This window comes from Pimephales promelas, chromosome 12 (assembly GCF_988280905.1).
Source record: "Pimephales promelas chromosome 12, fPimPro1.hap1.1, whole genome shotgun sequence".
Taxonomy (NCBI): domain Eukaryota; kingdom Metazoa; phylum Chordata; class Actinopteri; order Cypriniformes; family Leuciscidae; genus Pimephales; species Pimephales promelas.
Genome location: NC_142780.1, coordinates 30499855 through 30514289, shown reverse-complemented (window position 1 = coordinate 30514289; position 14435 = coordinate 30499855). Strand labels below are relative to the sequence as shown.

The 14435-nt window shown below is 37.2% G+C and overlaps 1 protein-coding gene across 3 annotated transcripts in view; it reads left to right on the top strand.

Moving 5' to 3' along the window:
• oxr1a (oxidation resistance 1a) overlaps positions 1–14435 on the top strand; it is an 89437-nt gene that overhangs the window by 39764 nt on the left and 35238 nt on the right. For all 3 annotated transcript variants that reach the window (XM_039650885.2, XM_089117935.1, XM_039650887.2), the window contains exons 3-4: positions 9443–9550; positions 11789–11905. In XM_039650885.2, coding sequence (XP_039506819.2) covers positions 9443–9550; positions 11789–11905 — 225 coding nt within the window. The remainder of the gene's footprint in view (positions 1–9442; positions 9551–11788; positions 11906–14435) is intronic.

Here is a 14435-nt window from a genome sequence, read left to right as displayed (position 1 = left end):
TCCACTAACTTAGACAAATTGACTTGATTACTGTCTTTGTTTACAAGTTTTGAAAACATATTTTAACATCCAAAGTAAAGATGTGTTAAGGCAACTAGTCAGGGTACCCTTAACTTGGCCATTCATTAGCATTTTACATTCATTTGGCAGATGCTTTTATCCAAAGCGACTTACATTGCATTTCAAGGTACACATTTTTACAATCTTATCAGTTCTTGCGTTCCCTGGGAATCGGACCCATGACCTTGGCGTTGCAAGCGCCAACACTTGAGCTACAGGAAAGAATCGATTGATCATTCCATTAAAGTAAAGTATTCGATTAGTTGGTAGTTGGATGATCTGTAGAATAGTGAAGCAGTGTGACCCATCCCTAATCCAAAATAATTTAATTAAGCGTATTTTTGTATATTTATTTTAATTGTCAACTACATTTAATTATAATATGTATTATTACATATTGTTTGATATTATTCAAATATGCACAACCATTCAGAAAGGGTCAGTAAGTATATATATATATATATATATATATTTTGACATCTGAGCTTTTGACATCTGAGAGGTCATCATATTATAAGAATATCCTGTAAGTTTCAGAACTGAAAACGTCCTTGTTAGTCCAATAAAAGCTTTTATTGACACCAGCTCAGCAAACGACTCGTTTTTCAAAGTGGGGAACTATGACGTCAAAGAGGATAAAACACCACCCCCGCAGAAGAAGATTGACGCCTCCTTCAACACGGCCGGTTTAGCCCCGCCCCCACTGATTCACGCATTACAGGCATAGCTAAAGAACATACGCCTACCTCGTGATGACAAACCGGGTCGAGCTACCGAGCAATACAGAATATTGTGCAGCGCCTGGTTGTGGAAGAAGACAGTCGCGGCATAAGCTTCCTCTGGATTCCAATAGGACTGCATGATTAAACTTTATTTTTAATGACGTTCCAGCTGATGAGGGTAAAATATCGTCGTCTGTTCGCTTCATTTCACTGAGGATTGTTTTGTAAACAAGACGGGATTTGCAGACCGATTAAGAGTAAAGAACGGTGCTGTGCCGTCTATATTGGATCTGACAGGAATGGTGCCACACACGGACTCTGGGTCGAACATGTATGGGCGAATCATTCCGGTTGCCATTTTACAACATTGGACGTTTTCAAAACAATTTCCCCCACGTGCACCGACGAGTGAGTTGAAACTCATTATAATATGCAAAACTGTTTACTTCCAAGTCTTCAGTGCGAGATGCCCATAAAAACCGAGCGTTTTTGAGCTAGGCTCAAAACTAGGGTAGAAAATAGCCTATTGCTTATTCATTTTGATGTTTTGGAATGTAAAAACCAAGCAAACGTCATAAGTTGATCTCAGACAACAATATAATAAAATTTAAAAAGCCAGTTCATATTATTAATTAGTTTTAGACTGACTGGTCAGGCATCGGCACTAGGGCTGGGTATCGATTCACATTTCAATTTCGATTCGATTTCGATTCGCAAGCTCTCAGTTTGATTCGATTTCGATTCTCGATTCGATTTTCGATTCTCGATTCCTGATTTGATTCTCGATTCAACTATAATGAAGATGTAATAAAAATCCTATATTTATAATTTATAAAAAAGAACAGTGGACATAAGTTTACTAGTGGTTAATTAATACAATAAAATTAAGAGCCATAAACCTATATATAAAAGGTACACTAAATACAAAGACTAGACAGGATTTTGATGCAATATGCAAAAAAAGAGTCGCACAGTCGCACAGAACAGTCACACAGCTTGATCAAACAGTATCATGTTATTTTATGTTTAAGATAACTAAATATATAAATATTTAGACATTTTTTACATTGATCTTACCTAAATGTTAATGTATTTTTTTTTTTGTTAAGAGTTTATGTATGGATGCTTGATTTCAATCTTTGAATTAAATTGAAAAAAGTAGCACAAATAAATACAATAGAATAAAGACAAAAATTAAGAGACATTTTGGGGTAGTTTTTTTGGGTATGTCAGATATACTACAGAAACTGAATAAAGTAATCCAATGTAAAATAACACTGGATAGTCTTTTTAGTCCAGACTGAATTAAATACAAAGGCTATTAATTCTGATTGCTTACAATTAATACTAAATTCTGTTGTTATGACAACAGAATTAATGACTGACACAAATGGCTGCGTTCACTTTAAGAACTAGTGTGCGAATCCATTACTGTTTCATTAACTTTCTGTCACACGCGTTTAATGCTAATTTAAGACATTACCGACTGTCTTTACGAGGTTACTCACCAAGACCAGAGTTTTGACATAATGTTGCGTGTTTTAACTGTTAAAGTGATATAATCCAGGGATAAAACTTTTGTTTCTGGCGAGCTGTTTGTGAGGCGGATTTAGGCTGTAACGTTACTGTGCACGCAGTGAAAGAAATCTCTGAGAGTGCGCGAGCACGGGATGGTTTAACATTGCTTGAGCAAATAAATGATAAATGTTAGTTACGATCATAGGTCACGATGCAATGCTGGCCCGATTGTGCAAGTGAATATTCCGTCGTGTCCCGACTCCTAAACGCGTGTGTGTATCGACAGCTGCAGCGCTTAGTGCTTGCCTAGTGCAGAGAGACGAGAAGATGCAGCACTGCGTCCACGAGCCCTTTATATGGAAAAAAATCGATTCGTGGCCGTTGAGAATCGATTTTGAATCGACCACATTTTAAAAAACGATTAATCGAAAAATCGATTTTTTTGCCCAGCCCTAATCGGCACCCTATGAGTGGAAAATGGGCATCCGATTTAGTTGGGCATCATCTGGCATCAGGCAGCCGTGGAATCAGATGCTGGTGTAGTTGACGTGCTCTGCTCATCGGTGACAGGGTTTCTGCTGCTGCTGCTGACACGGTTCTGTTTCCAGACAGTTCTTTTCTCCCCTTGGATCTGGGCAGGTGTCTGACACCCGTCTCCCCCGACACACACTGAAGATCTGTCTTTGTCGGCCGAGAAGTGATTGGCAGGGCCTTTGTTTTCCTCCGCAGAGCATGAAAAGTGTGCAAGATGACTGCGGGGATTGGGGAATTTGTCACCGTTCATAAACAGCGTGTCATGAGGCTGTTTGTGGTTGTTGGTGGGGGTTAACATGCCATAAAATGGTGTTTTGAACCCGCTTGACTTTCATTGAATGGGGGAAAAAATGTAAAAAGAAGCAAAAACATATTTTTACTTTGATTTTAACTTACATTTTTGGGTGAACTATCCCTGTAAGATCAATGAAACCGTCTCCATAATTGTGACAGTCTTGCCTCCTGCTACAGGTGAATGTCTGCATTGCTGTTTTCTCAAGAAGCAGTTTTGACCTCAAGAGGGTTTGAAGGAGAGTTTAAACTATTGTAGCCCATCTGCTCAGTCACTAATAACACACCGCAGGTCAGTGAGCCCTGACCATTGTCTGGTCTGTGGGCAATTAAATCAGCTGGACAGGAAAGGGTGAGAGACATTGAGATCTCATTGGAGAAAAAACACTGAGGATTCAGCATCTGCATTGATTCTCCTAAATCTGTTGATTCCTACTATAGTCTGATTCGGCAGTCGGAAGTTGTGTCGCTGGTGATTAAAGCTTATAGTCTCATTATGCATGATGAGACAAGTGCACAAAATCAATAGATTTTCTGTGCAAATTTATAATTGAATTGATTTGTATTTAACATCAGCGGAGCACAGCAATAGGCTATATGCACGCATAAGTCCCGCATTTGACGCAAGGATGCACTACAGTTTCCGGTTGGGGAGATTAAAGCGGAGGAAAACCGAGAAAAACGGGATTATGGCAGTGTCTTCAAAATTTACTGTCCTCCCGTCTTTGAAACGAAACTTTCATACTAGAGCCCGACCGATATATCGGCAGACCGATATTATCGGCCGATATTAGGCATTTTCCAAACTATCGGTATTGGCAGTTATAATGGCCGATAAATGAATATTTCAAAAATAAAATAAAAACGGACGAAACACGCTTGAACCATGTCATGAGTGTTGGAGTTGTATAGTTTGTCCACCAGAGGGCACTCTACACCGTTCCTGTTGGCAACACTCGTTGAGTTGGTCACGATACATACATTCCTTGAATAGCAATTAAAAGAACATCCCCATCAATCCTCTTAACTCAAATAAGCATGACAAAATTTGTGACTCATGTCCAGTTTAAAAAAATAAATTAATAAATAAATAAAATATCGGCCGATATATCGGAATATCGGATTTTGAAACCCATTCGGCCTTCAAAATCCTTTATCGGTCGGGCTCTATTTCATACGTTTAGATGTAATTTTATATATAGTTATGTTTATTCAATATAATTTTAAAAAGAAGCATAAACACAACGAGGGGTGTCTGTTTTGTCTGTTTTGTGACTAACGTTTCTTTAGTATAACCATGGAGTATAAAATTCAGTATATATTCTCGGTATTGCATTGGACTCTACAATCGGCGGAAGTTGTCGAGCATCCTTAAACCCTCACTGGAAATACCGCCGTGCATAGAGCCCATACACTTACTGACTATACATGAAGCTCCTTTGGAGAGTTTTGGGGTGAATGTGAAGAGCTTCATGCAGGGAGTGTGTGTAACCAGGCTCACCAGTTGCCCCTTGACCTCCTGCTGACCTTTTCCAGAACAGGCTGTTGGAATATTAAATATAGCCTAGCTCGAGCTGGTACAGTAGTTTCAGATGGGTTTTTGATTTTTACTGTAGTACTGAATGATTATTGATTATCATATGTACAAGCACTGTCTCTTGTACTTCCTGTAAAATGGAGAATGTCAACATCTTGCCAAGACTGCTGAGATGAAATGAGTTCTTTAAGTGATCATCGACGCAGTTAGCCAGCGTGTGCCATGAGGGTAGCAATGACAGCGTCACTATGGCAACTCTCATGCCACGGCAGCCGTGATGTCCTACGCATTATGGAGCTCGTCTGATTTGACATTCTGCCTGATTGCACCGTTTGTTGGAACGTCATTTCCAGTTTGATGAGCTGCATGTTCTGTGAAACATGTATGGGTTTTTGTTTTTTAATCCCAAATATAAATAAAGTTGTATTTTGCAGAATGAAAACAAAGCTGATTTTAGGACCAATAGAAATGTTTTGCATTGTAACTATTTTTGTCATTTATTATTAACAAAATGCAAAAAAAAAAAAAAGATCAACGTATGATTTAAATTGTATTGAAGTTGTACATCATATTTATTTGTTTGTTTTGTTTTTAAATTCGATGACCCGGAAATATGTCTTTAATTGTCATTAAATTAATGCCCAATGCAAAAAAAAAAAAAAAAATTGTACGATGAAACGCGTGTGTGTGTGTGTATATATATATATATATATATATATATATATATATATATATATATATATATTATAATATTATATTTAAAAAAATCTATTTTATTCTACTAGTTATTTCTTATTACTTATTGTTTTATGCGTCTTTTTTAGAGCTGCAAACTCCATTTTGTTGATGTGTACTACTTTGTGCATACAATAACAATAAGATAACTTATTCAAAATAATAATAACTTATTCAAAATAATTAATAATACAAATATATTTTTGACCTGGAAATGCTGTCACGTGTAGCCTGTTTTGGTTTTGTGTTCCCGTTTTTCCTGCCTGATTTCCTAGTTAGTTTCTTCGTTTGTTAAGTCTTTCTGTTCTGTATCAAGTTTTCTCAGTTCCTTTGTTTGGTGTCGTCAATGTTTAGTGGTTATGCTAACTATAATCTCCAATGATCACCTGTGTTTTAGTCTGGGAATTAGAAAAAAGATTTTTTTATAAACTCTGTTGTGCACGTCTCTACACCACTCACTCCTGACAGATGTGACCTTAACTGTCATGAAAATAATCCATAATGCAAATTCTTTTTACTTTAAAGAAAAACATAAAAAAAAAACATACACACACATACATAAATATATTTATATACAACTGTTATCTATTGTTATAAAGCCATTTTAAACAGTTGTAAACTGAGCTACAATAGAAGATATACAAATCAGTGAAATTAGGAGAGAAATAATGCCGTAAAAATAAATTACTATAGTAATTAAATAATACACACAAATGATGTTTTTTGAGTTTGGGCTTGAATATGACTGCTGATGATGAGACGCGTGTGAGAACTTGTGGGAGTTGCTCCCAGCTGTAGGGTGGTGTAGTAGTCTGGAACCGACCCTAGACATAACTAGTCTTAAGGGAGTAGTTCACTTTTAAAAAAAACTTTTGTTGATAATTTACTCACCCCCATGTCATCCAAGATGTCCATGTCTTTCTTTCTTCAGTCGAAAAGAAATGAAGGTTTTTGATGAAAACATTCCAGGATTTTGTCCATATAATGGACTTCAATGGAAACCAAACGGTTCAAGGTCCAAATGAGAGTTTCAGTGCAGCTTCAATGGGCTTTAAACGACACCAGACGATATAGATATATTGTTGATTCATATTTATATCTTTAATGCATCCTATTTTTTTTAAACAAGAATGCATTTGACTTTCATTTGATCTATTCACAGTTCCTGCCTCTCAGAAGGAAACTTGTGCTGCCCATGTCTGGGAAATGTTGAGTTTGTCTAGACCGTTTTGATGACTTTTACTGCATGCGTGTGTCTTTTTCCCAAACAGAGGCGACTGGCAATGGTTGACATCTCCGCTGGCACTGCTTGTGTTGGATATTAAGTGATATTTTTATCCACGGCTGCCATTTAGAAAGAGGACGCCAGACCTCAGCGGGACTCCCTGCTATTGAATTAGGAGAAGAGAAAACACGAAGGATAGAGCACGTCTAGACTTCGGAGCAAATCATAAATTCGCCATCTAACAGAGGCATTAGTGTCCAGTGAAGGCAGGTTGTGTTTGCTCTGAAACAAAGCGTCCAGGAGCTACAAATATATAACCCGCGGAAGAGCCGGTCTCAAATGCCTCTTGCAGGGAATCAATGTTCTGTGCCAGACAGACGGGATGAAAGGACGCCGCTAGCGCTGGGGCATTGGGAATATCGACTACTGGCTTTCCCATCTGGAGACCACCAGAAAACTTCTATGCAAATTCGTGGGGGGGTTCTTTCATTCTCTTAGAAAAACAACTCACGGAAGTCTGATTCAGAGTAGAAATGCCATTGGATATGCTGACTCTTTTTGGCGTTTTTGATGTTGGGGGAGACTGGGGGATGACGTAAACCAGTTCACTTCTAAAAATGCAAGTTTATTTATTGATGTTTTGTGTTTGTTTGCTTTTTTGGATTGTCCTCTTACGGCCTGTGCACACAGAACACATTCAAAGGATCTTGAGGCATGTTTTTCAAAGTTGGAACTACTTTTAACTTAATGGGGTTTCGCAAAAACACAGCACTCATGCTGCAAGAGTCTGGGAAAAAATGTGGCATGTGATTTAATATGAGGCAAAACATTGTGTGCATGGTCTTTTTTTATTAGGAAGTGGTTAAAGGGACAGTTTACCGACAAATTCTTCCATTGCTCACCCTCAAGTTGTTCCAAACTTGAATGGCTTTTCTTTTTTTAATGTATAGCTTCAATATACATTTCCCTGCAGGACACGTTCTGTAGTGTGTTGTGTTGTGTCTCCTTGATCTGAATCATCTCACTGTCCTTCTCGCCTGATATACTGTAGCAGACAGACCGTCTCAGAACTATGTATAGTCGTCATATACATTAAGATATAATCAACAATGTAATGGTCATCTGACTGTTCTAAGCTCAGATGTTTAGAGGAATGCAATCTGGATATATGGCGAGTGAGAGATATTTAGCATGCTAGTGCTCTGTAGAATTGAGAAGTTCTACACAATATGTGCAAAAGGGGAAGAATGTGTTTCTCTTGCTGCTATGGTTTTGTCCTCTCACTTTGTTTCAATGTCAAACGGAAACATTTTTTCTTTGTCTTTTTTTGCTTGCTATTCACTGACCTTGACCTCAATTTTTATTTATGTATTATTATTTTACTGGATAGTGGACTGCTGGCTAACATTCTATAGTAGTAGTAGGTGTTTAGAGTAAAGTTATCATTCATCATCTCTCACTCATAGTTGATGGTTGGACATGTGCATAATGTGGAGTGATCCAAACTGGATCATTCAGAATCGGATCAAATTGGACTAGAAATTACTAAAAGTTTCACACTACCCTTCAAAGGTTTGCGGTCAGTATGTTTTCTTAGTTTTGAAGGAAAGATAATGAATACTTTAATTCAGCCAAGATGCATTTAAAGGATTTGTTCACTTTAAAAATGAAAATTAGCCCATGATTTTCTCACCCCCTATATGACTTTCTTCTTTCAGATGAATACAGTTATATAATCGGAGTTATAAAAAAAATATATGACGATATAGATATATTGTTGATTCATATTTATATCTTTAATGCATCCTATTTTTTTAAACAAGAATGCATTTGACTTTCATTTGATTATTCACAGTTCCTGCCTCTCAGAAGGAAACTTGTGCTGCCCATGCCTGGGAAATGTTGAGTTTGTCTAGACCGTTTTGATGACTTTTACTGCATGCGTGTGTCTTTTTCCCAAACAGAGGCGACTGGCTTTCTTCTTTCAGATGAATACAGTTATATAATCGTAGTTATAAAAAAAAAAATATGGCAGTAGATTGCAACCAACAGATTAAAGCTGAAAAACGTGCATCATAAACGAACTCCAAACGGCTCCAGGGGGTTAATAAAGGCCTTCTGAAGCAAAACGATGAGATTGTGTAAGAAAAATATTCACATTTAAACCTTTCTCAAGTAAAACTCTAGCTTCCGGCCATACGCAGTCTACTTGCCCCTAATGTGCAACTTACGAAACTTGTGACGTCAGAAGTAGCGAAGTGCGTTATGGCGTAGCATAAATATCAGCAGTATGTCACATTATTCGCATAAGTTGCTCTTTACACTTAAGTGGAATCCATATGTTCGTTTGGCCAGAAGCCAGTTATTTTACTTTAGAAAGTTTTAAATATTACACAAACTCATCGTTTTGCTTCAGAAGGCCTTTATTAACCACCTGGAGCTGTTTGGAGTTTGTTTATGATGGATGCGGATTTTTGCCGATAACGATAGTTCCACCAATCAACTATCGGTGCCGATTAATTGGCAAAACCGATTAATCGGTCGACCTCTAACTGATAATAATAAATACAGCAAATCAGGATCATGTGACACTAAAGACTAGAGTAATTATGCTAGAGTAAGAATGCACCTTTTCATCACAGCACTTGTTAAATATATTCAAATAGAAAATATTGTTTTACATAAGAGACAATACCAACCCCTAACGTTTGAACGGTAGCGTAGGACATCCACCTTATGTAGACCTAAAGGAACCCAAAGAAATGTTTTTCTCTTCTCCTTTTTCCTTGTTTTACGTGTTTTTGTACATTTGTTGTGCAGGTGGAGTCGCGGGACACTCTAAACAGCATTTCGCTGAAGTTTGACACCACTCCCAATGAACTTGTTCAGCTCAACAAACTCTTCTCCAGAAATGTGGTTCCCGGTCAGGTATGTATTTTAACATGTTTAATATCGTATTTCACTTGTAAATATGTAAATACCTGCCTTTCTGCAGTAAAATGGGGTTTTATATTTTCTTTAGGAAAGCTAATGTTGTAATCCCTATAGTTAAAACCCAACTTTTAGCTTTTATTCTTTAAATATCTTGTTTTGCTCTGAAATTTCACATTACAAAAGTAGAAAAGGTTGTAAATCCTATTACATACAGGCTATAAGGTCACAAAAATCACACACTCTTAACTGAATTCATCTGCAGACACTCATTACAACGCTTCACTCTCTTACCATTAGATCTCTGTCTAGTGCTAGACAAAGAATCAATCTTTCACTGTTTAATATAGCGCAACAGCATATCAATTATTGGCCGATATGACATTTAACCAGATGATATCTCTCAGATAGATGCAGTGATTAATGACTTCTCTCTTCCAGTCAGTGCATGAGCAGTTCTGAAAGATCTCTTGCTAAACAGCACTAGTGTTGCTTCATCATCTCCTCTCAAGTACATGTTAAGCAGAGCTGAAGCTCAAGCTCTGATGGTTGATATTCACGTGGTGCTGGGCACAGTAATGAGAGGGTAATAGATAGACTCGGGCGCTGGAGATGGCGACCGCCGCCTGACACAGTACAGCTGGAGGGCTCTCAGCACGGATCACGTGACCAAACTCTGCGGCTCCTTCCATTAGCGTAGTCCTCCCCGGTGTTTCGGACTGCTGAACAGCCCCTCCACTCGGACTCTACCGCCCCCAAACTAACTCGAGTGGAGTCCTGTTTGGTGTTCAGAAATCTGAGGGGCACCTGGAGGGAGACCATAAGATAGGATGAACTTAAAGAACCTAATAATATAAAATGTAATTATATTTATATTCTAAATATTCTATAATTTATATATTAAATAAATATTTTTTATATATATTTTGGATATATACATTTTTTTCCAACTTCAAAATGTACACTGTTTGTGATGCACACAAAAAAGAATGATGTTTTTCCTCAGAATTGCAAGTTTATATCTTACAATTCTGATTTTAAATCTTCAAATTGCGTGTTATAAAGTCCGAATTGCGATATATAAACATGCAATTCTGAATGCACTGACTTTACAACTCACAATTGCAACTTTGTCACACAATTGTGAGATAAAAAAGTCGCAATTACCTTTTTAATTTTTTTTCTGTAGTGGAAACTAGCTTCCATGGTGATGCCATTAATGCATTTATTTAATATGTCAGATTCCAAACAGATTTGTTAAATTTCAGCTTCAAATTTTACAAACGTAGCAATATCAGCATAACATTATTCTGATGTAACCGTAATACATTTTAAAAAATAAAGGAGAGAGACCACTTAAGATAGGATGAACTTAACTTAATAATATAAAATGTAATTATATTTATATTCTATAATTTATATATTAAATAAATATATTTTTTAAATATTTTGGAAAGTGTTTAAAAAAATGTCAATTTCAAAATGTAGACTGTTTGTGATGTACAGTATTCAAAACAACTTGCAGTTGCGTGTTATAAAGTCAGAATTGCGAGAAATAAACATGCAATTCTGACTTTTATATCACGCAATTGAGACTTTCTCTCTCACAATTCTGACATCTTTTCTCCGAATTCTGAAATATAAACTCGCAATTGTATAATATAAAGTCCAATTCTAAGCAAAAAAAAAAGAATGACGTTTTTCCTCAGAATTGCAAGTTTATATCTTACAATTCTGACTTTATATCTTCAAATTGCGTGTTATAAAGTCCGAATTACGATATATAAACATGCAATTCTGAATGCACTGACTTTACAACTCGCAATTGCGACTTAATATTACACAATTGTGAGAGAAAAAAGTCGCAATTACCTTTTTATTTTTTGTTCTGTGACCAGCTTCCATGGTGATGCCATTATTGCATTTATTTAATATGAAATTTTAAATTTTAAATCAAATTTTACAAACGTAGCAATATTTAGCTTCCATCCATACAATTATTCTGATGTAACCGTAGCATATTTTAAAAAAAATAAAGTATAAAAATGCAAACGGTTTTATTTTCAGGTTAGTTGTACATTATTATTATCTTCTTACAAAACACTAGAGCTCTATGATACAGTATGTCCTCATTTACATAAGTTGACCAGCCTGTATGTGCGTATTGATTGTTCATCCATGCATGCAGTCACTGGCTGGTGTTTATAAAGTGTTACGCTGCGGTTGTGTTTGCAGGTCCTGTATGTTCCTGATCCGGAGTACGCGTCCAGTGCGGGCAGCTCTCCCTCCTTCAGTCCCAGCAGCCCACTCTCTCCCACCTCCTCTGAAGCTGACCTGGAGAAAGTGACCGGGGTATGTGACATTTCCTTCTTCACACCACACAAGCCTCATCATTTAACCTGCGCCAGAGTATGTGAGCGGAGTGGAGTGGGAGCGGAGCGAGGAGTGGAGCGGCATGATTTTGAATGGAGCGCGGAGCGGATTTTTTAAAAGTCGGAGCGTCGTGGTTTTCCCTCGCTCCGAGCGCGCTCCACTACCGCTCTATCACAAGGACAATTCATGCCAACGGCTCATTATAGAACTGCATTTTTAGTAAGGATTCACGTGTTCAACACATTACGCTAGCATGATACAGATGGATCACTCAAATCAGAAAAAAATGTGAGGGTTATGATGACGCCGATGGACATGAGTGGCTGCGGGAGGTTATAGTTATCAAGCCTGTACTGAATATGAGCGGGCACGATCTCATGAAAGTGCGAATCTATAGCACACATTTTATTTCTCGTGCCTATTAGCTATTATATGCCAAAAAATTGTTTGTGCGTGCAAATGACGCACACTAAACCCCTTGGTTAGTATGGGTGTGAAGTGCGTTCTGGCCATTAAGTGCGTATCGTATATGCCCACGAGAAATAAAATATAGATAGCCTACGCACTTTCATGAGATGGGGCGCTGGATCGGGTGGGGTGAAAGCACATTTTAAACAGGTAACACTCACCAACGCAATCGCTTTCTCACTAATGCATTGCATTCAAACAAATGTAATCATACAGTCGGCTATCTGTCAGTATTTGATTTTAAATGAGCATGAATCTGTGAGAAATGTAGCGACCCGTAGATAAATAACTGATGAAAACGTAGTTATTTTCTTCTTTCCAAACAAAATGTGCTCTGCAAAAAGCAGCAATGATATTTAATTTATAATGCTGATAACCTGTAATAAGCATATGTCATAGGAAAAGTTTGCACACTATCCAAATCCAATAAACAACATTGCAACTATTCTCCTAACGTTGTTTTTTTTTTTTATTTACTATGCCTATGTATCTATTATGATGAGGAGACATTTTGTGAGATTTTAAAGCATACTTAAATACTTTATTTGGAATTTCCTTGGGGAGCGAACACGGAGCGGTGTTTCTGATATCAGTGAGCGAGGAGTGGAGCGGGAGCGGTAAATGGTGAACCCGGAGCGGAGCTGGAGCGGAGTGATTATATAATGCTTGGAGCGTGGAGGGGAAATTGTTGCCGCTCCACTCCGCTCACATTGTCCTGCGCTGTTGAAGGACCCTCACACCCTGAGCATGGCTTGCGTTCATACTGAAGACTCTCTTGGAATTTTTTGAACAATTTTTCAGAATTGAAGCTCTGTGTGCTTTTGTTATCTTAAGCTTTCTGGTTTACAGGAATCATGTGAGAGGGCCTTAATGGAACAGTGAAATCATGAGGTGACACCAGGAAATGCTGCTGTTTATTGTTAGTAAGGAAATGCTGTGCTTTGTTTTTCATCAGCTGATAGGAAGAATGCCAGTCTTGCAGAAAAGCTCTCTATTGGGTAGTCGAGGTATCCATGTGTTTGTCAAGACGAAAAGGAGCTGGAATTATTGATGTTCGATAACTCAATGTCAACAACATGTTGAATGTAATTGTTAAAATACTTCCTTGTATCCCAGTTTAATATGCAGACAACTAGAAGACATTCATAGGATGAATCCTTTAAAAATGTAAATATTGTGGCTCTCTGATGCTATCAAAACACTCAATGTCAGATGGAAGAAGTGTTCAGGAAAACCTTTTGAAAACATTCATAATGTTTGCAATTCTGTTTTTACATGCTTCAACTTTAATTATTTCCAAATATGCCAGTGTCGATCTAATATTAGTTACCAACGAAGGACAGATTGATACATAAAATATTTATACGACACAAATAGATTGGCTTTTGTAAATTTGCTTTTGATCACGTGGCTCAAGGCTATGGTTTTTCACCGTCAGACGTGATATTTACACACCCTCTGTAATCAAATACCTGCCATGAGCTGTGTTGACTTGACCTCATTCTTAGAAGCACTTCATCTAAATCCCTGAGAAATAAGCCATTTCTGGTTTGATGTATAGAACTGGGTAATGGAGCTTATCAATTTTTTGGTTACGATACAAATATAAGGGATGAACAAATCACTTAATTTTTTTGGCAAAAAAAGGTTACGTGTTTTATGTTACGGTGCAAAAAACACTGCATTTAAAAACAAAGCTCACAGGAAAAAGCGTACATTGACTACAACATAATCATTTATTAATATTTTGTTGGTTCTCTCTTGTTTTTGCATGTGTTCATATTTATTTTTATTATTACAGCCTTGCTAAAATTAAATCAGCAAAATTTGGCATGTTTCATTTGCGTTTTCACAATAAAATAAAATAAGAATTCAAATAAAATACTTTACTCCAAGTACAACTACACAATATGCTTACAAAATCTTTAACAAACTCTTAATTAATATTTGAATAAAAGGTAAAGATGTTAATTTTTCTAGGCCAGGGACATCACTTTTAAGCCACTACTGTATAAAGTTGTGGTCAAAAGTTTACATGCGG